At 43.8% G+C, this 23,806-nt stretch overlaps 2 protein-coding genes across 7 annotated transcripts in view; one reads left to right on the top strand and one right to left on the bottom strand.

Annotated features, from left to right (window-relative positions):
* LOC139816866 (uncharacterized) overlaps positions 1-21,800 on the top strand; it is a 184,404-nt gene extending 162,604 nt beyond the window's left edge. For all 6 annotated transcript variants that reach the window (XM_071784661.1, XM_071784660.1, XM_071784658.1 and 3 more), the window contains 5 exons: positions 12,007-12,212; positions 14,569-14,704; positions 16,140-16,285; positions 18,611-18,872; positions 20,051-21,800. In XM_071784661.1, coding sequence (XP_071640762.1) covers positions 12,007-12,212; positions 14,569-14,704; positions 16,140-16,285; positions 18,611-18,872; positions 20,051-20,118 — 818 coding nt within the window. In that variant the 3' untranslated portion in view covers positions 20,119-21,800. The remainder of the gene's footprint in view (positions 1-12,006; positions 12,213-14,568; positions 14,705-16,139; positions 16,286-18,610; positions 18,873-20,050) is intronic.
* A 7-nt stretch (positions 21,801-21,807) lies between these two features.
* LOC139816864 (ribonuclease H2 subunit A) lies at positions 21,808-23,592 on the bottom strand. The gene is made up of 2 exons (XM_071784654.1): positions 23,248-23,592; positions 21,808-22,890 (listed from the first exon to the last, which is right to left on the bottom strand). Exons 1-2 carry the CDS (start codon positions 23,401-23,403, stop codon positions 22,039-22,041), a joined length of 1,008 nt encoding a protein of 335 aa, XP_071640755.1. The 5' UTR covers positions 23,404-23,592; the 3' UTR covers positions 21,808-22,038.
* Positions 23,593-23,806: the final 214 nt, after the last annotated feature.

The raw sequence follows: 23,806 nt of genomic DNA, 5'->3' as shown, positions 1-23,806 counted from the left end.
TCATATCTAATAATGCATTTTTACATCTGACCATATTACACCTATTTTTTTCTCGGATTCTTATATTGTGTAGACATAATTTACCTAGTTTATTAAAAGTAGATATATTTTACCGTTCAACACATATAGTAATTTTTTAAATATAATAATGAATAATTACATAGAATGCTAAAAATTTTTGTTCTAGAAAAACTGACGGCTACTCGCAGTAAAATACAACTTTTGCCACGTAAAATATTTTTGGGCACCTTTAGGAAAATATTTTCATAAAAGTCATTAAGGATCGATAGTTTTTGCGATGTTTCAAGATTCCCAAATATGAAAAGCTTCGCGCGTCCCGGATCTCCCACCCTCAAAAAAAGAAAAAAAACGGGTTCAGCGCGAATAAATATCGCGCACGGTATTTTTTGATCTCGTTTCTTTCGCCTGCCGTTGAAATTTCACCTGCGCGAACTTCCGCCGAGAGCCGCGAATGATAATATTTTCGGCCGTGCTCGGTTTTCGCAATGAGATTCGCGAGTAACTTCGAGTTTCTCGATAATAACGAAATATATAGGGAGAATTCTTTTTCGAACAATGCACCCGGCATACATAAATAACCGTGGTGTACGGCCTTTTTTTGCGCCCCGGGCCGGGGTTTATTCGCGGTCCCGGCGCGGGGACGCGCCTCTGAAAATTTCGAGAAACTTTTCCCGGCGCGAACTTGGAGTCGCCCCCGTCCTTTTCTCTCAGGTGCGCGGGGCAAAAAATCAGTTAATATTTCGCCGTGTATTCACGTCGCGTACTCAGTCACGCGAGAGAAGCTTACGGTTTATCCGTTAAAAAATAACGTGTACGATATTTCATCGAAGCTCCGAGGGTTCGACGAGGGAGACAGGAGAGAATGAGAGGAACGAGACAGAAAAGGGGGCGGAAATTTTTCAAAAAAAAAAACGCGGGTTAAACCTACATGGCTCAACGAGACGATTGTTTCGCGAAGGAAATTGCTTTTTTTTTCGCAATTCCACGAAAACGCATTCGACTGTCGATCGATAATATCTTTGTTCTGGTGAGATCATCTGACCCGTTTTGCCGTTAAAATTAGAAAAGTTCATTCGGCGAGATCAACTGATTGACAATTTCCATGAAAAATAAATAAATCGCTTACTTCGATACAGATATAACGTACGACAGATATAACGTACGACATCAAATAAAAACGAATTTTTCCGAAATACAAGCTTTGCTGTTTTTATATTTTTGTAAATAAACAATGAAATTTGATTTTCGATACGTTGTTGTTTTTTGCCGGGGCTTCGATTACAATGGAGCGGGTTGCGCGAAGGAGAAAAAAATACAATGCAGATATCAGAGCGCGTCGCTGTCAATCGCCATGCGCCGCGATCGCTGAAGCCGCCTTCTGCGGCGCAAGGAACGTCCGTTTTGCAGTTAATAAGCGTCGCCTCGGTGGCCGTAAGCTTCTCAATAAAAGTCTTTAGCCCTGTGACGTCTTTAATTAAGTCGACGACGACGACGACGACGACAAAGGACGGCTACGAGAAGCGACAGGCCGGGCTTCTCGCGATACTTTTTCACCCGACTCGTTACTATAATGAATCCAACCGTGATCCTATATTAATTGGCGGCTCGCTGCGGCGCGACGTTAGCGTAGAGGGAAAAAATAAAAAAACCCGAAGCGGAACCGTAAAAATCAAGTGGCGGTCCACGAGAGAGAGAAAGAGAGAGAGAGAGAGAGAGAGAGAGAGAGAGAGAGAGAGAGAGAGAGAGAAGGAGGAAGAAAGAAGAGACGAGGAGGGGGGGGACGAGAGCGAAAAAGAAAATACATGGAAAAGTGCTCCTTTATGCGAGGAGAAGTTGCGCGTTTAATCCTACGTAGATTTCCGTGCTTGGAAGCTAGAGACGTCGTATAAAAGAACGACGGTGGGAAAAGGGGGAAAAATTAGAAGGAGCGGAAAAGAGAAGAGGTGAGAAGAAGCCGGGGCGGACGAGAACGACGCGGTGTATTCAAGGAGTTGGGAGGGAGGAAAGGAGCCGCGCGGAAGGTTGGTTTACGAGAGTCGAGTGCGTGCGGACGCAACTGCCGTTCTAATGCCGCGGTAATTCCTCGCGGTTATTTACGTTGATTAATAAAGGAAAGCCGGGGGGAAAACGGACCAGAATTAGCGGCGAGAGCCCCGGCGTTCGTTTCGCCCGTTCGTCCGCCGCAAAAGGAGCCGTGGGGACGAGATTGCGATTGGATTCAGCGTTTTATGATGCCCGACGTTACTCGGGTCCGGGATTCCGCCACGAAAATGGCTCGCTCGTGTACCGTATTACTACTGCGAAAGCTGGAAATAGAGAATGGTTCTAATCTGCGTTTATCTTATCCCCGTAATATTCTCATTTGTAAGTTCCAAAATGTATCGGGAGAAATTCTTGCGCATTGAAAACTATTTCGATAATCGTGCTACGATTTAATATTACTTGGGCGTTGAAACTTCCCCGCGTTGTTCATTAGTTGTAAAGTAATAAACGCTCTTAAAATTGAAAGTCGCCCCCTGGACACGTCTCGGCTGCTTCGTCGCGCGCCGGGAGATAAAACGCGGAAACAGGGAGAGTGACAGGCAAATAAGAATCGCATCGCGGCGCGAGAGAACTCGCAAAAGCAGATTGTCAGTCAAGCGAGAGCTCTCTCGAGCCCGGTTGACTGTAACTTGCTGAATCGCGCGCCAGGACGATTAGAAGAGGAACACGGAAAATTGGAAGAAGCGAGCATGGGAGGAAGGGAAGAGATTCTTTGAAGGTATGAGCGATATCCATATTGCAAGTTGCCTCGAATTTCGGGCCCGTGAACCGCGCTCTCACGAACGCGGCATTGATATTCCCGCGAGAGAGTTTTGTAGACGGTAGAAATAGCGGCGAGACGGGGCGGGGCGGCGGTCCGGAGCGGTCTGCAAAAATAAAAGTGTCTTTTCATGTCAGAGTACGGGAATAAAAGATGTCCCGTTTCCTTCCGCGGAATAGCCCGCCGACCTCTGGCCGGCGTGGCGCACTGGATACCGTTGCAGCAGCACTCGGGGCCTTGTAACGTCGTGAAATAGAGAGGGAAGGAGTGGTGAAAACGTGTATAGAGATATTGTTAAAGTGCATCGCGCAGCAATTGAAAAGTTGACAATAGCGTTACATTTCATTTTTTTTTTTTTTAAGATAGAAAAGGAGAGTATACAGAGATTGACTATACAAAACAAAACTCGGACCGGAAGTTATCAATCCATACAATCATATAACTAGAATCAATGATCGATCGCAAATATACTGTAGAAGAGGGCCTTGCTTTGTCATGACGATAATGAGGTGACAGGAGGAACATAATTCTTTCCAGGGATATTTTAAAAAGAATATAGCGCCTTTGTGTGTGTGTGTGTGTGTGTATGTATGTGTGGAAATAAATTTCATAAACTTCACGGTATAATTTAAAGTTTAATAAATTGAAAATGAAGAACGTCTCTCCGTCGCGCTCTTTAAAGTTGAAGAAGCTACGGAATCCGCTGTCGCGGAGAGGCGAAAAGGGAGTGCAAGATTGAGACGGTCATGCCGGTACATTAATTCCTAATACCCGGCAGGACGTCGGCGTAAGGAGCATTAAAGAAAAAAGAGGAGGTTGGGCGGAGGAGGAGGAGGAGGAGGAGGAGGAGGAGGAGGAAGAGACGGGAGAGAAAAAGAAGCTACGGCGGAAAGGTCAAACGGTTCTTAGGAGCGCCCTTTCGACGGCGAAGTGCGAGAATGTCTGGCGGTGCAACGGCGGATTTAATACCACCGTAATTCTACCGCGGTTACGTAAGGCGATTAAAACAAAAAAAAAGGATATATATAAGAGAGAAAGCACACGGTGAAATGGCGGCGGGTGACGGCGGCCCTCCTGTCGGAGGATATCCGGCGAGATGGCGGAAACGCGCGGGTCAACGGCACACAGAGAGGAGACGAGGCTACGTAAAATGCGATCCTTCGCGAGCAGAAGCGCGCGGGCGAATTCCGATTGATTTAACCGCGAGCGGCCACATTAATTCTGCGCGCTGCGTAAGACGTGGAAAAATCGAGCATAACGTGGCGGCACCGCGGGGAGACCCCCGCGGACAGCGAAAAGGTAATTTGATGAAATATCGCGGGCCTTCGGGCGCCGCGCCCGCCGCCGCGCGCCGCAGGCAGACGACGCGGAAAGTCGCATTAATTTAAGGGCGATTGTAATGTCGGCACGGGAGAAAAGATTACTCGAACTTCGCCCAATCGTCGCTATATATATTCGCCTGCTCAACGCGGCTGGATTCCTTTTTTTTTCTTAATTATGGGCGACCGACGATTCACCGTCGCCTATATAATTAAGCGCGTTTGTAACGCTGACGAAAGTACAATATTTTGCGAATCGTCACCGAGATTATTAATATATCCGTCCGTCCACTGCGCTTTTGTTTATTTTCTGTTCTTAATTGTCGCGATGCAACCTGCGCTCGTGTCATACTGTCCAGTGCCATCATTATTCTTCCTACCGACTAAAAATTATTCTCGTTTTTATTTAGGATCTCGCCCGCGCGCGCGCGGCCGACTCAATTTATAATCTGTTTTCATCATTTTTAAACGAGCTTTACTCTCATCTTTCTTCCTCGTTACGTAAAGTGATTTCGCTCGATCTCCAAACGGGCTTACTTTTTCAACGATAAGCGCGCATTTATACTTAAAGGGCAATTGAAAGAATAATCTCGTCTGTATTTTTTATGAAAACACGCTTTCGTTCGCAGGTTTATTTTTTCTCTCTCTCTCCCTCTTCTTTTTTCTTTCCTTTAGCGCGAGAGTGCAGAAAAATCTTTCTTCCTTTTGCAAACTGAAAAAAAAATCCAGCCACTTCATCGTCACGTAGAAAATTACAGTTAATTTTTATCAGCGCTGCCGTGAAATTTCGCGAACTTGGCGAATCGAAGCGCATTGAAGGGGAAGCAGATTGCGAAAGTTTTTCGAAACCTTCGACCCACATTCCGCCTGCTACTGAAACGCATGGTGCAGACATCGCGTATTGCGCAACGTAACTATTTCTTAGCGAGAGGAGAGGAGAGCAAACTGGAGAGAGTCTCGGGGAATTATTACTTCACTTGTACTTACCTTTTTCTTGCGCGCGCGCGCGACAGGAAATCGTCTGCCTCGTCGTCCGCCGCCGCAAATGTCGTGGGATTTCAAACGTCACGCGCGGGGATCGAAATTTTTCTCGTTACCGTTCTTCCTCGTTAAGACGCTCGCCGGTATCCCGCGGTCATTTTTTAACGGCGCACTCAACCACGTTAATTTTCCGTCAAGCCTCGGCGACGCGAGCGCGCGGGCGCGCGCGACGGCCATAAATAACGCGGCGAAACGGGCGCGCCCGTGTATTTGGAATTCCGGAAAAGGGACTGGCGCGGGGCCTCTTAGGGTAAAGGGGAAAGGGAAAAGGAGGAGAGCTTGATGCGAACACTCGGGGGAGAGGACAATTCCGGGGATGTCAAGTACCGCCATCAGTCTCTCGCCTTGAAGTATTCCTGTCTTCGAGTGCATCTCTCCTCCACGCGAGCAGTCGTAATTCAGTTACGCTTGCCTGTAATTGTTGTATACTCGGAGGACTCAATTTTCGTAAACCCGCAGTCGCGTCGCAGACATTTGCCATTAAAACGCGTCGCTTAATTTGTCGCGTTGTGCCACGAGATATCGCGTTACGTCGTTAGAACCCACAAATACCCCAGTAATACTATCATCACAAATACCGCGCGATAAAATCGCATCAAGTTCAAGAGAGATCATTGTCTTTCTCTCCATTATTTTTCCCCGTTGCCGTATAATAAAATTTATTTTTGTCTCCGCTTTGTGCGTTTAAAAGAGAAAAAATATCGAAGATTGTAGATTCCCGTTACCGTTATAATAATCGCGCTTAATAAGAGGATAATAAGCATTACAGGGATACTCGGGGATGTAAACGGTTTCTACCCTGATGGAATTTTTAATTAACGTAACTTTTCACATTACTGCGAACTGCAAGACGTAACGGCGGCTATTGTTACAGGCTACTACATTACGTCGACGGATCTGAACAACAGTTTGCGTCTTTGTAAGTGTTATTCTATTCGATTCGGCAGTTATTCTCTCCGCGGAATATCGAACGGTGTGTCGTACGAACAATAGGAAGAATGGGGTTTAAAAACGGATCAAAGTTTATATAGCTGCGCGATACTGGGACGCAAAAATTCGCGAATAACAGATAAGGGATGGAACTTTGGTTCGCGTATCACGGATTGAGAGGTACAATATAAAATGTAATAGAGCTCGCCTCTTGCCTCCTTCTCCTTTTCTTCTTTATATTTAACGCCGTCATTTTATTCGAATAAAAATAAGACAAGAATTTATATTCGCGAACAATGTTGGAGTCGGGCGTGTGTGGTTACGAAGGTACGCCGAATCTCTCGCATTTTACGAATTTTTTAGATTCCTGGTTGAGCAGAGAGAGAGAGAGGGACAGAGAGAGAAAGAAAGTGGCCGGTATCGGAGTTTGGATACGGTCAGCACCGCCGCGCTCCTCGATAATAGGGTTAAATCGGCGGAAATTTATGGACGCTGACCCTTCTGTGTACAATTCATCCCCCAGAAAGATGAAAAAAAAGAGGAGAAAGGGAGGGCGGCAACGGTGGCCGTGGCGGCCGGGCGTACGATCAAATTCATTATGTTCGCATATTTTATGCAGCGGAAGGCTAAAGTTTACGTTAAATTAACCTCCCGTCCGTGTTACACGGGGCTCATTGCGGAATGCATGGGGGAGGGGAAAGGGTGAAATCGCTCGGTATCGGGTCGTTAAAAGGCAATTTGTTAAAGCCGGTCCTTTCATCGCGCTGCCGTAACACGCGAAGGTTTTCTTTTTCCGCCCCACCCCCTTCCCAAAAAACGGGAGAGAAACTCGAGTCAAGCGTACAACGTCGCGTTGAGTTACGCGATTGTAAAAGTAAACGTCTATATCGCGCTGCGCGCGCGCGCTCGCATCGGCATACTTAGGACTAATTTCCTACGAAATTTCTTATACCGCTGTAATCTTGCACAAAAGCACGCTATTATTTTAATCGATCGAAATACCCAAGAAAGCAACTCGAGTGTGACGCTTGCGATTTAATTTGACGGCTATGTTAATAATAATAATAATTTTGACGGTGGTATTAATATATAGATGACTTAATGGATTGACCGATCTTCAGAAATTCATTAGCTTCCTCTGACATTTAGAATGACGAGTGACGGTATATTATTTAATGTACGAAAATACAGCTGGTTCGCATTGAGACGTGTCACTTGTCATTTAAATTTCGAGAGTTACGTTCCGCAACGCGAAATTATACGAATACGTCGAAACACGCCTGGACAAAGTGCTAATATAATTTATACGAGCGCGCAGAGAGAACGCGTACGGGCACTCATATTATTTTATATTAAATCAAGGCGACGTCGCGGCGGCGAGAATGCCGGGAAAAAATGACGAATCGTATCCCCGTACTCCGGATATTAAAGGTTGGGGAGGCTTCATCACACAGCCCCGGCAGTTTTATAATAAAATAACAGGCGCAGGGGACATTTATTAAGGAAGTTGCTCGGCGTCGCGTCGCGACGCTGCGAGGCGTTCGTTCGCGTGAAAAAGCCACGGCGCGAATGAGCAAGCCCGATGGATTTCACTGGTCTGGCATCGTCGTAAAGTCATAAATCTATTTAAATATCGAATTTTATTTCTGTTTTAATAACAGTGTGAATTATAAAGGAATATCTTCGTTAAATCGTCTTATTACAGTGAGAAAAATCATATATTTAATGTACGAGAATGTCAAATGTGTCTGTCGCTACTTAAAAGCGAAATGTCAACCGAGAGCGAGGATAATTCTGGAATACAGAGAGCATAATGCAATCAATTATGTTTACGATTGGAATAGATTTCTGCTGACAAAAAACCGATAATGCCGTTAGCGAAACCGTATTCGATCCCGTTTAAACGCGGAAATATCATTCGTGACAATTGCATTAACTCTGACGCCGCAAATTAGCGGTTCAGCTAATTTGGCCAACTATTCCTGGAGCGAGGGGGAAAAAAATACAACAGAAAATCAAAGACACTAATTAATGGCGTCTATTTAAGGAGGTTTTGAAGAAAATTAAAAACGTTGAGAATATTGCGTAACATTTAAATTTATAAAACATAAGCTCTTTTATAAATGTCAGCATGTTAATTTTTTTTTAAATTTTTCTTACCGGTCAGTTTTTGAGAACATTTATAACAAAGCTTGAGATTTTTTTATGTCATCACGGTAAAAATTGTATACATAATAATGCGTAATTCTTTATGATGTGCATTTTATACAGCGAAGCACTTGAAACAAAAAATTTGAGATGTGACATAAAAAAAGTCTATCTATTTTGTGCTGAGTTTTTGTTATCCTATTTAAATACATTTCGATTGAATGTACGTTTTCATATCGATTTATTACTGCGATTCACTATCGCGGTGCAAATTTTAATATTGCAAGAAATGTGGCCATATTTTTCAAATCTTTCAAGGCACTTTTAGTATGATATTTTTTATATGTTAAACATAAATTTGTTTAATTTTTAATAGTTATTTTTGTTAATAAATTGATATGCAGAATCGAGTTCCTTATTAGAAACCATGTAAAAAATCTTGTTATAAATGTTCAAAAACTGATCAGTGAAAAAATGTAAAAAATTCATACTGACATTATTTATAAAAGAGCTTATGTTTCAAATTTTATGCAATTATTTCTGATTATCCTTCTGATAATCTTCTTTTAATGTAATTCAATATTTTATTTATTGATGTTTTTAAATGAGTTCTCAGGATAAATTGATATGCAGTATCGAGTTCCTTATTAGAAACCATGTAAAAAATCTTGTTATAAATGTTCAAAAACTGATCGGTGAAAAAATGTAAAAAATTCATACTGACATTATTTATAAAAGAGCTTATGTTTCAAATTTTATGCAATTATTTCTGATTATCCTTCTGATAATCTTCTTTTAATGTGATTCAATATTTTATTTATTAATGTTTTTAAATGAGTTCTCGGGATACGTTAAGCACCGTGTTTGCGATATAGGCAATATTTCTTACATTGATATCTCAAATTTTATTTTTATTTCGATTTACCATAGTACCGCGGCTTCTGCGAATGAATTTGGAGCGAAAGTTTCGTTTTAAATGGGACGTAACAGTAGGAACGGAAAAAAAGACGACACGGTATCGATATATAACTCGGTTCTCGATGTAGCACGCACTTCCTTTGTGCGGGTAAATACGCGTGGACACGCGTGTGAGAATTCGACCGTTTGTTTCGACGCGCAACGTGATCCAACGGCTCCCACGATTATTCGTGTCACGCATTGCCGTAATACGACTGCACTTCGCTATAGTGACATACATTCCGCCCTTGAAGTCTAGAGGCTCCAGAAAGAACGCGAAAGGGAATGTGTGTGAAAAGACCGAAAATTGATTCTTCACTTTATATACCTACCGTTGTCTACGTTCACGAAGGCGAGAGGCGAAGGCGAGAGGTTTTTCTTTAATTTATCAGTTAAATTAACTTTAATCCTCATAATTTAATTGAATAGAGTTTGCAATTCTGGGGATGGTCTCTCGGTTTTATACCGTTGCTATTGTCCTACTTGCAGGAAAATATGGTCACCCTGCCGGAAGCTATAAGCCAGTTTCCTCGTCTTCGCAATGCGCGGACGTAACGAAGCGCAGGAATTATTTCTTATCCCTTGTCGTTTCAGAAATTGCACGGCGCGGTCATGGGCGCCGAGACACGGTCTTCTTCCTGGTTTTTCCACGGTGCCACGAGAGGAGGAAAAAAAAGTCCGGTTGGAAAATTCACCGCTTCATTATAATTTTCATGAAACTCTTGTTATGGAGGCAGGGAAATTTTACTGTGCGCTATTAGCAAGATAATTGAAATAATAATCATGAGGAGAGAAGCAAGGAAGTCGGTGGGAAAAAAATTCCGGCGCGGCGCCCATGCTCGCACTTATTCCCTGCGCTTATCCTTTGTGCTTATCCCTTGTACTTATCCTCTGTCCACCGTAAAGGCGGCAATCAAAAGTACATTTTCACTTAACCCGCTGCACTGGAAATTCCAAGCCGGGTGCTTTGAAGCAGCTCCGCGCAGCTCATATTATTGACGTCTCCCATTAAAATTTATACGGTGACTCAGAAGCCGCTGTATTGTGGAATATTAAATTAAAATGAAAAAAAAAAGCTCTTCTCTCATTACTTAACTTCTCCAGTTGTATACCAGAACCAGAATTATAAAAGTTATGAATTGATTAACGTTATCGCATTAATCAAAAAAGATCTACTTTATAAAAGGAATAACTTAATAAAGTACAGAAATAAGAGTTCCAGATTTTTGTGACGCACACATATAGACACGTATACGTTCGCTCAATAATTCATTTTTTACCGATACTTTTAGTTTCCTTCCTTCAATATTTAAAATTTATGAAACGTTTAGTCTCGTAATATCATTAATCAATATCTCACGGAGTTATTTTCAAAATACATATCTCATACTATGGAGCGAAATGTCCTATTTTTCGCCTAATAATAATAATCAGTGTCGTCGATAACTATAGAATCGCGAGAGATACACATTCCAAAGTAAACATTTAATTCGGCTTGCTCTCGAACAAGAGCATATGTCAAGAAATTAATACCTTGTTTATAAACGTCGTAGACGTCGTCGTTGTTCGCGGCAACCACCTGTTTACCTGACGTTATCGTCATCATCCTCCTGCTCTTGGGCTCTGTCGACGCTTTCGCCGCAGATTGTCTCTCCCTCTCCCCCCCCCCTTTCCCCTTTCTCTGTTTCTCCTAGAAGCACACGGTAGGTTTCGGTGGATTACATACTATTCTCGCGGAATATTCTCGGTGATTCGAATCGTTGGAGCCATCCTCAGAAAAGACAGACGCGTGTCGCAGCTTCTCGTTCTCCCTCGTCGCCGCAGCGTCTCTCGCGGCTCCTTTGATCTCCTTTCCCTCTTCAAGTGACATCACCCGAACGTCGTGCATTTCGCGAAAAGGGATCGCGATCTTCCTTAGGTTACGCGCTCGAGTTTTAAGTATGTTGTCGAAAAAAAGGAGTACTTTAGATCCGTCACATATTTTTGAACGACGATGCATCTATTATTCTCACACTATTTGAAAAGCATTTCATTAAAGTTTTTGACTTTGACACAATATGACATAATATGACATAATATGAATTATAATTGGATCGAATAATTCAATTTTCTTATCTCTTTCTGTGTATAATAAAAATCCTTTTATTTAAAGTTGGAGTAGCGATTATCTTATAATTTGATTGCATTAAATTAGCAAAAATTATTTTGATCCGTAACAAAGAAGGCTAATTGAACAATCGAATAAACGATTTAATTAATTTAAGCGTTTTAAGTAATTTTTTTATGAACTGTTATAAATTTACACTAACAGTAAGTTGATCGAATTTTTTAAGCCAGGAATAAAAAAGATAAATAAAAAAGATCTTAGCAAACAATGATAAAGATTAAAAAATTTAAGAAAATTAATTTTGAAAATGGAAGAATCTTTGATTTATATTAATCTTTATGAGGAGAAGAATTATTCTAAATTAGAACGCCGTGAATCTCCGAAATGCGACAACATACATCCTCTATATTCTCCTCCGCCGTTTTAATTGCGCACTGCTATTACTCTTCCACCTGATATTTGTTTTCAACAATAGAATTAAATGTTCCACAAAAACAGCTGGGAAAACTGTTACTCCAATTACCCGTGTCTAGTTTAATTTCCTTAAGCAAGATCTTACCGTTGAAAACCCGTTGCCCTCGCGCGCGCATTCGCGTAACGTTCAACACAAAAGCGTATACCGCTCTTATGATCTTTTCTCCGATCTCACCATCCGCCTCTTGTTTGTGTCCGTGTTGCAGAAACAAACGGCCTGAGGATGCTGGACCTGATAGTGCCGCAGCACGCGGTGCTCGGGCAAAATGTAAGCCTTGAGTGCAACTTTAATCTGGATGGCGAGAAGCTGTACTCGGTCAAGTGGTACAAGGACGGCAACGAGTTCTACCGATTCGTACCCCAGGAGAAGCCACCTGCTCTGAAGTTCGTCCATCCCGGTGTCACGGCAGTCGTAAGGATTGCTAACTATTTTCTATCTCTCTCCCTCTTGCCCACACCTGCCCCCGTCCCTTCCTCTTGTTTTTCGCGTGAAACTTTAATCAACGAAAAGCCGAATCAAGAAAGAATGAATCAAAGTTCGTAATCTATGCAAGGCCTATATGTCGGAGTCATATGATCTCTCCATCGCGTTAAAAAATGGGCTAAGATTTTCCTCGTTCCTCAAACATTCCGCACTCTCCGACGAACAAAATCGGAAGGGTTCGACATAAAAACGGCATAAAAATCCGTGACTTGTACATAAGACTCGGCCATTTCTTCGGGGTCTCTCGAGGTCGAATACGACTCTCCGCTCGTTCTCGCGTCGAACCCTTATCCAATATCTCGCGCTTCGCGTACCCGACGTGTGTACGTGCGGGCCCGATTGATCGTCGTGAATCGCCCCTTAAACGCGCGCACCTACGATTGAAACCCCCGGAAAAAGAAGCAGGGCTCCCGGGGAGAGTGCACGGTGTTTTGATTCCCGGCCGTTTTCCGTCGGAGAGAGTTCCCGGCGGAGGCGTTCCTTTCCCCTGGGAGTGGCGTCATGATTGACCCACTTTCGGTCGCGCGTACGGACTTGGATTCTTAAATGCGCGTCAATCACGAGGGGAGGGAAAATCCCGACTCCCCGGTACTTACTCGACGGCGTAACTATCCCGCGTCTCCTGCCCTCATATTTGTGTCGCTTCGTCCCGCCGTTCGCTCTGGGATATTTTTCCCGTTAGGAAAACAAATAGGAGGGCAAATTGTGAACTAGTTTGAAAATACGACCGATGCGATCGACGAGCGGCAGAAATTTCGCTACGCGGGAACGTGCACATGCAAGCCGCGCGCGATGGAAAGGGTAATAAAAACATATGCGCGCGCGCGCCCACACACACACACACACACACACACACACACACACACACACACACACACAGACTTGGCAATAATAAAAGTCGTAAACGTCACATTTTCGAAATTCTAGTTTGAAGTCTCTCCCACGGGAGACGTTGCCGCAGTTATGAGCGACGTCTGCAACAGGAGCTTCTTCGCGGGTTTCCTGGTACATAAATAAATAGAGTATCGCATGCGGAAGCGGCCCCACAACCGAAATTCCCCCGTCTTGGGGCGCGCGCGTGGCCGAAATGGCTTTCCATTCACGTCAAGACGTCGGATTAATGCTGCATTACGCGCGCCGAGCGTCGAATAAACAAAGACGGGAGGCGACCGCACCGGCACGCGATCTTGGTCATAATGAGCCTTAATATTAACATTAATCACCGCGCGAGATTGGCGCTCGGGAGCGCCCTTAGAAATTATCGGTCTACCCGGTCGTTATCGCTGTTTATAATTACATCGATTAGTATAATGAATCGTGAAATGCGCGCGCGCCCCGCCGCGCGGAGATGAAAATTGCGAGGATGCCGACGACGATGACCCGACTCCCCTCTCTCTCCCTCCGTCCGTCCTCCCTTCCCGCGTTCTTCGCGAAACTAATTTAATGTTGGGGGACGTTGTTCGTTAAGCGTGTCGTCGACCGTCGTCGCGGGGGCACGTCTAAAATTGCCTTTCGTCGTCGTTGTCGTCGCCGTCGCCGTCGCCGACGCAAAAGATAACGCATTACAAATTGATCCCGAGGGGGAGTCGCTTTTCCTCGCCACTCCCCCTCCCCCTCCTCCTATAGTCGCGTCCTCCCTCTTTTGGGTTAATGATATTTCCAATAATTTCAATTCCTCGTCGACTATATCACTCGCTCGGTTTTCCACGCCATTGAGTGATACGAAAAAATTCCAGTCCCGCGGTACGAAAACTACGCTGGTGGAACGAGCCTTCTCTGTACGTGCTCGAATGGGTGATGGGTGATTCACTGGGCTACGGCAGCGGGGAAATTTCGACGAAAGTTGTCGGAGGGAGGCGCCATTTCGCGCGAAAGACGAATATACGAATACATATATATCTCTCTCTCTCTTTCTCTCGATTTCATTCGTTCATTCATCGAGATTTAGAGAGGCGAAATAAAAATCAGACACTTAATCCGGGTCGTTCCTGGAAACTAATGTTGGAAGCGCGGAATTTACCGTTCGCGATATAAGGAATTAATGGGTGGACATTTTGTGGAAATAGCGGTTTAATTCTAATATGAGATGATCGAAATTTCACGTGATTTTTTTTTCCCCACCTCTTTCTTTTCTATTTCTCTCGGTTAGATGGAATGAACAAATTGCATTAGAGAAGATTTTAATTTCTAGCCCCATGTATCTTGCCCGAGTCGGTTCGCGGCAGTTTTCAGCTTGACGAATTGGCTATTATGTCCGCGACCCATCCTCTTTTGTCTCTTTCAGCTTCACGAGTCCAGTCAACGAACGGTCGTCCTACGTTCCGTGAACCTCATGAGCACGGGACGCTACAGATGCGAGGTTTCGGCGGAGGCGCCGTCCTTCCAGACCGTCTCCGATCATTCGGATATGATGGTAATCGGTAAGCAGCGACGGCGAGTGGACTCGTATTAATTAAGAGAAGAGTTTTATCGTTCGAAGAAATCGCGCGCAATAACGCGCCATCCGGGCCTCCGCAAACTTGGGGGATATTGCCTCGCGTCTTATCCCCCCGCGAGAGACGTCTTCTTCCTCGCCTCGATTCTCGTTATCCGCGGGCAAATGTTGTTGTTGTTATCGCGCGCCGAGCGAGAAAAAGGGGGCGAAAAAAAGGAAATTGCGTCCGACTAATCGTGATTTTATTCGCGTTCGAATTAAAATCAAATCGCGAAAAAAAAAGGAGATTTATCACGGTCCGGTGTGAGATATGACTTGAAGCGGTTTAATTCCGAGACAAAGATTTATACGTGCCATTTAACGAAGGGATTTCGGTTTCGCGCCGTTCAAGAAGAAGAAGCAGCAGCAGTAGAGAGGATTTTCCCGCCGCGGGATTAGGAATTTTAGCTTTTGTGGCTTTGAAGATTTCATAAGCCACTTAACGCGAGGAGTTAATTAACGTCGCGTCGGCTTTGATCTGTGAGAGGGAACGTTATCTGGGACGACCTCCTCAAAAATATCGACCTACGATCGGTGACGAATCACTGACGATTTATCCCGCGGCGGTATAATGCGTCTGTGGACTTTCGACCATAACTCTCGCTCGAATTAACGAAGCGTTTTTCGTTAATCTTGCCTTATTATCGTCGCGCGCGCGCACCCAGCAGCGGAGCGTTTCCCTTCATTGACAAACTCGAAACCGATATTCGCACAGTTATTTATCGCAATTTTCCCACGAACTGAATTAAATTTATTGCTGTAAAATCCACCCGTGCCCTTTCATTTTCAATAATCACTCCGAGCTTGAGTATTATACCAACCGCTCTCGCGCAACATTCTTCACAAATTGAAGTCTTGATTAATAATATCGCGGCGTACGAGAAATGTCGACTGGGTTGGATTTTTCCACAACAACTATGCGGAACCTCCAAAGCCGTTTAAGTCTAAATAAGAATCCGCCACTGATTTTCCATCCAATATTTTTAATCCACAGAACGGATTCGATTATTTATTCTCTTTGCCGTGGGGGACAAGATCTCGATCGCTAGAGTTTTTTGCGCCAGCCAACCGGTCATTCCCCCGCGCACGTTCATATACATATACCTATATATGTATAGTGTATATAAAGTTAAATGCGTTATATCGAGTGCAATGATTACGGCGAAGTGTTACTCCATTAAAATTTCCGCGCCGGTAAGCGTAAACAAGTTAAGCTCACCGCAACAAAATTACGGTTCGAGCGGTATTGCGTTAAAATATTCGAGCGGGCGCGCGCGCGCGCGCGCGCAAGTTAAAAGCCCCCGTCGCTCGGGTCTAATCGAAGAGCATCACGTCCTTTTTGTCACAGCAGATTATTTTACGTGCATCTACATATTTTCCAGCCTTGCCGGAGGACGAGCCGGTTATCACGGGCCGACCCGTTACGGGGAAACATCGTTATCAAGTCGGCGACGTCGTGCGGTTCAACTGCACTTCGGCGAAGTCGAAGCCACATGCCACGCTCAGCTGGTTCATCAACGGCGACCCCGTGAGTGCTCGAGACGCAAAGTGTCTCTCTTACTCTCTCTCTCCCTCCCTTTCTCTCTCTCTCTCTCTCTCTCCCTCTCTGCTTGCGTACCGCAACCGTGAATGTCTTCTCAGGCTGTCGGAAGCGTAAAAGTTTCGCGGCGACGTCATCCGACGTCCGAGATAAGCCACGATCCCGACAAATCCGTCTAGAGTAGTCTAGGGATTCGCGCGCGTTCACGCACGATGCAGTTGAGCAAGAGCTACAGGAAGAGAGGCCTTATCTGCGAATATTCAAACTATAGTTGTATCGTTACTAATAGGAACGTATTTCTATGCGTTGCGTATCTAATTTAAATTGTTTCTCAATTTTCCGAGGAAGAAAATAAGCTCAATTATTATCTCGATTTTTTCCGAGATATAATAGTTGAAGGGTACAGGGGAAAAACGATCGATGTCCATCCGGGAGTAATTTCGAGAAAAACGCAATTTAAAGTTTCAAGACATCAGATATCTTAGGAAGCTGTTGTAAAATGTACTGACAGTGAATATCGGTATAGTGTTTATTTAGTGTTTATATCGTATGTTGGACTCTGATGGTTTTTCCACAGCTTACATCTTTCGGCTTTATTTCCAATAAATTGTAACTGTTCTTGATCAAAACAGATAAGAATTATGAAAGTCCGTTAAAAATGTCATAAGATGACATGATCGGATCAATTTCGACAAAAAGTAGACTTTGATCTTTTTCTTCCGTTATACCCTTCAATTGGAAGATTCAATATTCCATTATTTTTTTATTCCCCGTCATATATATTTATATATAAAATCTTTTATATGTGTAATTATAATTAAGTTTTAAATTAATGTTTGACTGAAGCAAAATCCACTTCACTTCTCACGGATCGAGGATTCCGCTGCTAAAATATTCGTCAGATGTTCCTACAAGTGTCAAAGTTAAATCTTCACGTCTATCTTAATAAGGACTTTTTTCTCATAATACATCATGTTTTACCGACATTGTGATACACGTGCCACAAGATTACGTCCGTAAAAGGCACTTTGATATAACTACGCGACGAGGAAAAGTCATAACAGTTTCCTCTCTCTCTCTTCCCTTCCCTCTTCCCCTCTTTTGAGCGTTGTGAAAAGTTTCTTCGCCCTTCGCGGCGAATTTCGTTCTTTCGCAAAAATAACGCACCTCTGCAGCGACCACCGACGTGACCGCTAATGTCTTGTTGATCCGCGATTACGCGCTAACAAAGCTCGAGGATTAATTTTGCAAAGTGCATTCTATGGCGCGCGCGCGCGCACTTTCTCATTTTTCACACGCGAACAAATAATTGGTTCTTGGGTAATTAATCTTCGGGTGTTGCGAGCGGACGCTTGCGCGCACTCAAAATTGCCTGATTAGCCTTTGCAGCGTTCGCATTACTTCGCGGGTTATTAAAATTGGGATTACATTTAATCGGTACTCGAATCGATAATCTTAGATAATTCGGGGATAATCCTTATTGCCCGGTGTTTGTTGTACGATCTTTGTCTTCCGAAATTGTGAGAAAGATGAAATTCGCCGTCTATAACGTGGGGAAACGTTGAAACGCGACCGAAGAAATGAAACGTTGAATAATTCCATTATCGTGATAAGAATTAGCGTTGTATGTTAGGGCGCTTCTTAATTTTTGTCACAGAAGTTGCAACAAAATTTAATGAGAGAGATAACAATCTTCTGCTGAACGATATTAAAAGTTTATATAGTGCCTCTCAGGGAACTCGCAGGTCAAGAGTCAATTTTCTTGGAACGAAGTAGATTAGACAGATAATGCAGTGTATTTAATTTGCGATGATAAGCACCGACGACGTTATTACATTTTATTTTTTTGAAGAAAAAGGAAAATAATATATGTCTTAAGAACACATTAAAATTGTTTTTCAAGATAATCCCGTGTATCTAGAAATTCAGCAGCGCTCATATCTTCTTCGCTTATTGAATAGAACATTATCTTGTCCCGATTCCAATTTAACATTTCAACTGAGTGAACCGGTCCACTGATTTTCACTCGTCTGGTCTTTTTGTTTAAAATTTCAGTTTAAAATTCCTGTTTAAAAATGAGAAAGGATACCTGCGACGTCGATATATTCTTCCAGAAAAGATAGATATGAAAATTTTAGAGGCACGTCGTCAATTTACCGCAAGAGATTTAAATAACGATGACTATTACGCGCACGCAAATATTACTGACGGCGCGGGCGTTACGTCGAAGGGAACGTCCGTGCCGTCATCACCGTCATCATCGGTCAGAGTCGAGAGAGAGAATATACAGTCCCGCTTCTTCACTTCGATTAGGTCGAGCAGCAGTTCTTGAAGCTCCACCCCGTCGTCGTGGACCGGAACGATCTGGAAACCTCCACACTCGGTCTAGAGTTCCGTCTGCGCTCGAAGCACTTCAAGAAGGGAGACTTGAAGATCAAATGCCTGGCGAGGATATATACCGTGTATTGGAAATCGAATGAGCTCAGCATAGAGGGTGAGAGGCCTCTGAAGATACCGGTAATGGAGAGCAGGGAGACAAGGGCGCAAGGGCACACGCACGCCGAGCATATCCTAGGTAAAAAAAGAAATCTCTCCCCGGCCCCGCCCGGCCGGCCCTTGACTAAAGGGGGGAGATGACGTAGCGACAAGGGCGAAATGTCTGTTCCGCCGCACGAACACCGGGATTTCTTTGTCGCGTCTTTTAATTTAGCTGCCCTTGTTAACCCTCCGTAGAAGAGAGAGATGGATCAAAAAATTTTAAAAGGGAAAATTCTTTCCCCTTTAAATTGAAGCTCAATTATTCGAGATATAAACCTAATTTGCATTTAAATGTCCCTTAACAATATTTTAACGTGAAACGTGATGCGAGAATAAACAGAAATTGCGGGTCAAAGCTTGATAAATAAAATTAAACGACGCAAATTTTACCTCCCCGTATACTATTCGAGTTTTAATTAAATGTTTGTTTAAATATTAATTCGTTTAAAGCGATGTTTTTAAAATATCAAAATATTAACTTTCCGCAAGTGACGTTTTATTTACTTTAATATCAGGATTGAAAACGAGGGTCCGTCTTGAAGAGCCATTTACCTATCCCGCGCGTATAAAGGAGGGTAAGAATCGCTTTTCGGGCCTTCGTGAAAAATAAAAAGGAAACTGACGTTTTTCACAAGTTCATGTCGTCAATATTGATTACACGTCCGCAAAAAGTATAGGCTTTGCGGGCGCGTGAGGAGGGCTTAGCGACCGAAATAATGGATCCCAGCCCTTTCGGTGTTAACATCTCGCAACTCGAGGCCCGTCCTGACGCGCAGATAGTTTAGCAACTCAACGTCGTTTCTCCCCCGATACGCTGTTTTAGTTCTATCGCGCAAGCCAAAGGGTAAACACGTAACTCGTTTCGCGCAAAACCCCGCTTCGGGGGACAGCTCCGAGGGAATAAGGAAGAGAATTTCGTTAACATGTGCCGAATCACGAGGGGGGACTCGCGCGCGAAGAGCGATGTGAAAGATTAAGAATCCAATTTCGCGCGGACACGCGGATTCTGGGTGTCACTGCGCCTTTTAATTCGGCCACTTTTCTTTTACAGCATTCGCTTAAGCGCAAAATTCGTTTTATCCAAATTCACTTGGCCGCGCGAGCTTCAACTTCGAAGGTCGAAACTTGGAATTTTTCCGTAATTTTTAAAATGTAATGTCCCCGCGCCTTCGGGAAACGCGACGTTTATCCTCTCTCTTTTTCTTTCTTTTCCAGCGAGCGGAAGCATAGCGTTAGGGCCGTGCGTGGTGCTGGTGATCATGGGACTCCTGATGCTGCGGTAAGGAACGAGGATACCACTCGCCCTTCGTGCTCATCCCCCAGGCCTGTGGAACGCCAACCCTGCCCCCCCCCCTCCCCGTAATGCGATATGATTACGTAATATAAAATTACCCGTGTTGTTTATATTTTTTATAATTGCAATTAGTGGAGTTAGAGACGACGTAAATAATCGTAGACAGACGACACACTATCGAAACTACGTTACGACTTTATACTCGAACGTTCAGAGGGAGTTTTCGTTGTAAACGAACGAGATGGGTTCTTTCTCTTCTCTCTCTCTATCTCTCTTTCTCTTTCTCTCTCTCTCTCCAAGGGCGATAAAAGAATTATCGGGAAATTTTGCGGCGACTCGGTCGTTCGATTTTCACGTTACACGAATTACCTACGTCTCACGTCTACAGTGCGCGAAAGACACGACGGACTCTCCGTTGTTCCGTTCGCAACTCGTAATATCTATTCGTCGGGGGGGGAAAGGATTGCCCTGGCCAACACCGATATCAGTCGTTTATCGGTGAAAATTCGGAGCCGCGACTTTTTTACATTGCTCGCGGCGACTCATGCGTAAAGTGCATAAATCGATCTCTTCGGGTTACACATACACCTCGTCTCTCGTGAATATTCCGCTGTGTGCGGCTAGCGCGTATCCTGCCCCCGTTCTCAAACCCGTGGCGCGGGTCCGCGCGTTTTATTGAATTTTCATTAACCGTGCCGCGTCTGGAAACGCTAGAACGCAAGTGCGCTTTACTGAGTTTCAAGACAATATAACATTAACGATTTAGCTGTGTAAAAACGGAGGAAATTTTCTCCCGCAAATTCCCGAATTCGGCATCGGCGTGCGCGCGGCTTGCGAATATTTAAAATATCCTCGATCGTTATTCTTTCAGGTGTTCGTCGAGTGATCGTTAATGAGAAATTTCGATACTTAAAAATATCCTCGGAAATGTCGCTTCATTCTCAATGAAATTAATTTGTCGGTACACTGCGCACCCTCGATTCGCCTCGGACGGCAGATATTTAGTTAAGAAAACGAGGGCGACGCACGGCGATGCTGTACTTATAAGTGACGCCGCCGTGTGTGTGTATGCGCGCACCTCTGTAAATCAATAAAATAAACACGATTCGAGAATCTAGTACATACAACCCAGGCAGTCGACGCAACGCAAACAAAACAAATCGTCGTTTCTGTTCGTCACCGTACCGTAGCCCTTAACGATCTAGTCCGCTATTAATCGTACGTTAACGAGATAATATCCTAGGAATAATTGTACGACGTGTGTGTGACTGTGTAGCGTGCGTTTACCAAAGATTTTTCGAACTTTTCACGCTAAGCATTCCTAATTGTTAATTAATCACGGTGGCACGGTGTGTAGAGAAGATTTTTCGTAAATATAAAAAAAAAACTTGCCACGCTCTTTTATCTATGGTAGGCTGTAAGGACACACGCTCTCTGTACATATGTACATATATACATATATATAACGTATAAAATTGTAAGCCGGACGATATATATATATATACTTGTCTTTAATTTAACGTTCCAAGGTAAAACGCTGGTAATACGGAAGTTACGAAAAAGGATAATCCGTTAAACTCTAATCCGCAGAAATATTTTCTTTAGTAAATCACGTAAATCTCTCCAGACATGTGTTGTACATCGATCTAATAAAACCGTAATGAAAGTCAATCGAGAGTGATTGTTAAATATTTTATTATGCATCTTCGATACGAAACGTTCGTTTAATCGGCTCTTACCTCGAATTTCTCGTACATGTCCCGATTAATTATAAAAACTGTTGCTGAATATTACAAGCTAAGTATATAATAATAATTCCTATTAAAATATATATCTTAAGTTAAGAGTCTTTAAAATCCCATTATACGACCGCAACGGGAAGGGACGGAGAATCAGCATAAAGCAAATATCATAAGACAGTCGCGTTGAACAGGCAGCGTTCCGTGAAGAATGGATGTTTTTTCGCGTGAACGTTCGACGACGACTTAGTCGGGGACTTGGCGAAAAACTTGAGAATCTTCTGCTCGTTGGAGGTCTCCGTCTCCTCCGTTTCTTCCCACTCTACCGTGAACGCTTTCGACTCGAGAATCTGTTCGGCGGTGGACCAGCTGAAGCGGACGAGCTGCGGGAAGCCGAACACCTGGTCCACGTTCGCGGCCAGCCAATTTTTCGTCGCCGGATCGGTGGGGTAGCCGCTGCCGTACTCCGCCGCGATGCCCTCGCCCTCGCGGAACCGCCACGCGCGTATCGCGTGATCGCGCGACACCTTGGCGCATATGCTGGCCGCGCTGACGATCGGATAGGTCGCGTCGGCCTTCTTCGCCACGACTATCTTGACGCCGGGAAACACGCCTTCCAGCCGCGCCTGGTAAGACTCGGGCTTGCCGACGGTGTCGACGTAGATCTCGGCGACGTTCACGCCCGCCTCGATCGCTCCCCGTATCAGATTCGTAGCCGACATCATGGAGACCTCGTTGAGCGAGACCTTGGTGCGACGGTACATGCTGTTGGCGATAACGTTGGGCGATATCACGTCGATCGCCCAGCCGATGCTGTCCCTATGCTTGCAGATATCGTCGAATATCTCGTCGCGTTTCTTCTCCGTCAGGCTCTTGGAATCGGCGCAGCCCAGATCGACCAGCAGCTGCTTCTGGGACAACGGGGAGTACGAGATTCCGTATACCATCGGGCCCAAGACCGGGCCGCGACCCGCCTCGTCGACTCCGAGCTGGCATGGCTCGTCCCTGCAGATTTGGGGCACCTGTTTCGCATGGATAACCCAACAACAATGCGATTAGGGCCTTACGTCTCTCTTATTTTAATATTTGCTCCTACGCTGATAATTGATTCTCGCAAAAATATACGAATTATCACCAGGAAAATATTCTACGTGTAAAAATATGTGAGATTGTGCACAAAAAATATTTAGAGTGCAAAAAAAAGTGTAATGCAAATGTACAATTATTTGTTGCAGTTATAAAAATATGCAGAACACATCAACGTTTATATTCGAGGACATGTCACCGGGCTGTCAGATATATGTAAAATTACGTATTTCATCAACGTTCTCTTTTCTTTCGTTTTATTCGTACGAAAATATTGCACAGAAAATATTTACCGCCGAAAAGTGAACCTTGTTGACGCTGTGGTCACTACGTTCGAAAAAGGGATGTAAATCCTCTCTGCGGACGATGCCATTGATTGCCTCGTTGCACAAATCCTTCTTCTCCTCTCTATTGCCATTTTTTACCGGATTTTCATTTTCTTCGTCCATTTTTTTACAGTTTTATACCGGCGTAAAAGCTCGATCGAAACAAATCAACCTAACCTAACTAAACATAACCTCAAGTCTTTTTTCACAGACATCACAGATTTCTATCTAGAATACTTCTATATAGAATGTACAGTCTGTGTTCGATTGTTGCTTTTTAAAATTTTATAGCCGAAAAAAGCTTTTAATCACTGCCAATATGTATAAAAATATTGAAAATTATATATTATGCTATTTATATTAAAATTAATATTAATATGCCAACTTATTTATCCGGTAAACTGGGTGTAACGGTTAAAGAATAAGAAAGATATAATATTTATTTTCTTGTTTCAATACTGTGTTAGACATATAATTATTGCATATGTGCGGATGTGCCATGAATCTTTACGTGAATTTATATATA

The sequence above is a fragment of the Temnothorax longispinosus genome, chromosome 7, assembly GCF_030848805.1.
Source record: "Temnothorax longispinosus isolate EJ_2023e chromosome 7, Tlon_JGU_v1, whole genome shotgun sequence".
Classification (NCBI taxonomy): domain Eukaryota; kingdom Metazoa; phylum Arthropoda; class Insecta; order Hymenoptera; family Formicidae; genus Temnothorax; species Temnothorax longispinosus.
This window is presented reverse-complemented; position numbering and strand designations above follow the sequence as displayed.

Coding starts and splice junctions, on each gene's coding strand:
- LOC139816864 (XM_071784654.1), bottom strand. CDS start 23,403: ATGGACGAAGAAAATGAAAATCCGGTAAAAAATGGCAATAGAGAGGAG. Junction 22,891..23,247: donor ACAAGGTTCACTTTTCGGCG/GTAAATATTTTC, acceptor CATGCGAAACAG/GTGCCCCAAATCTGCAGGGA.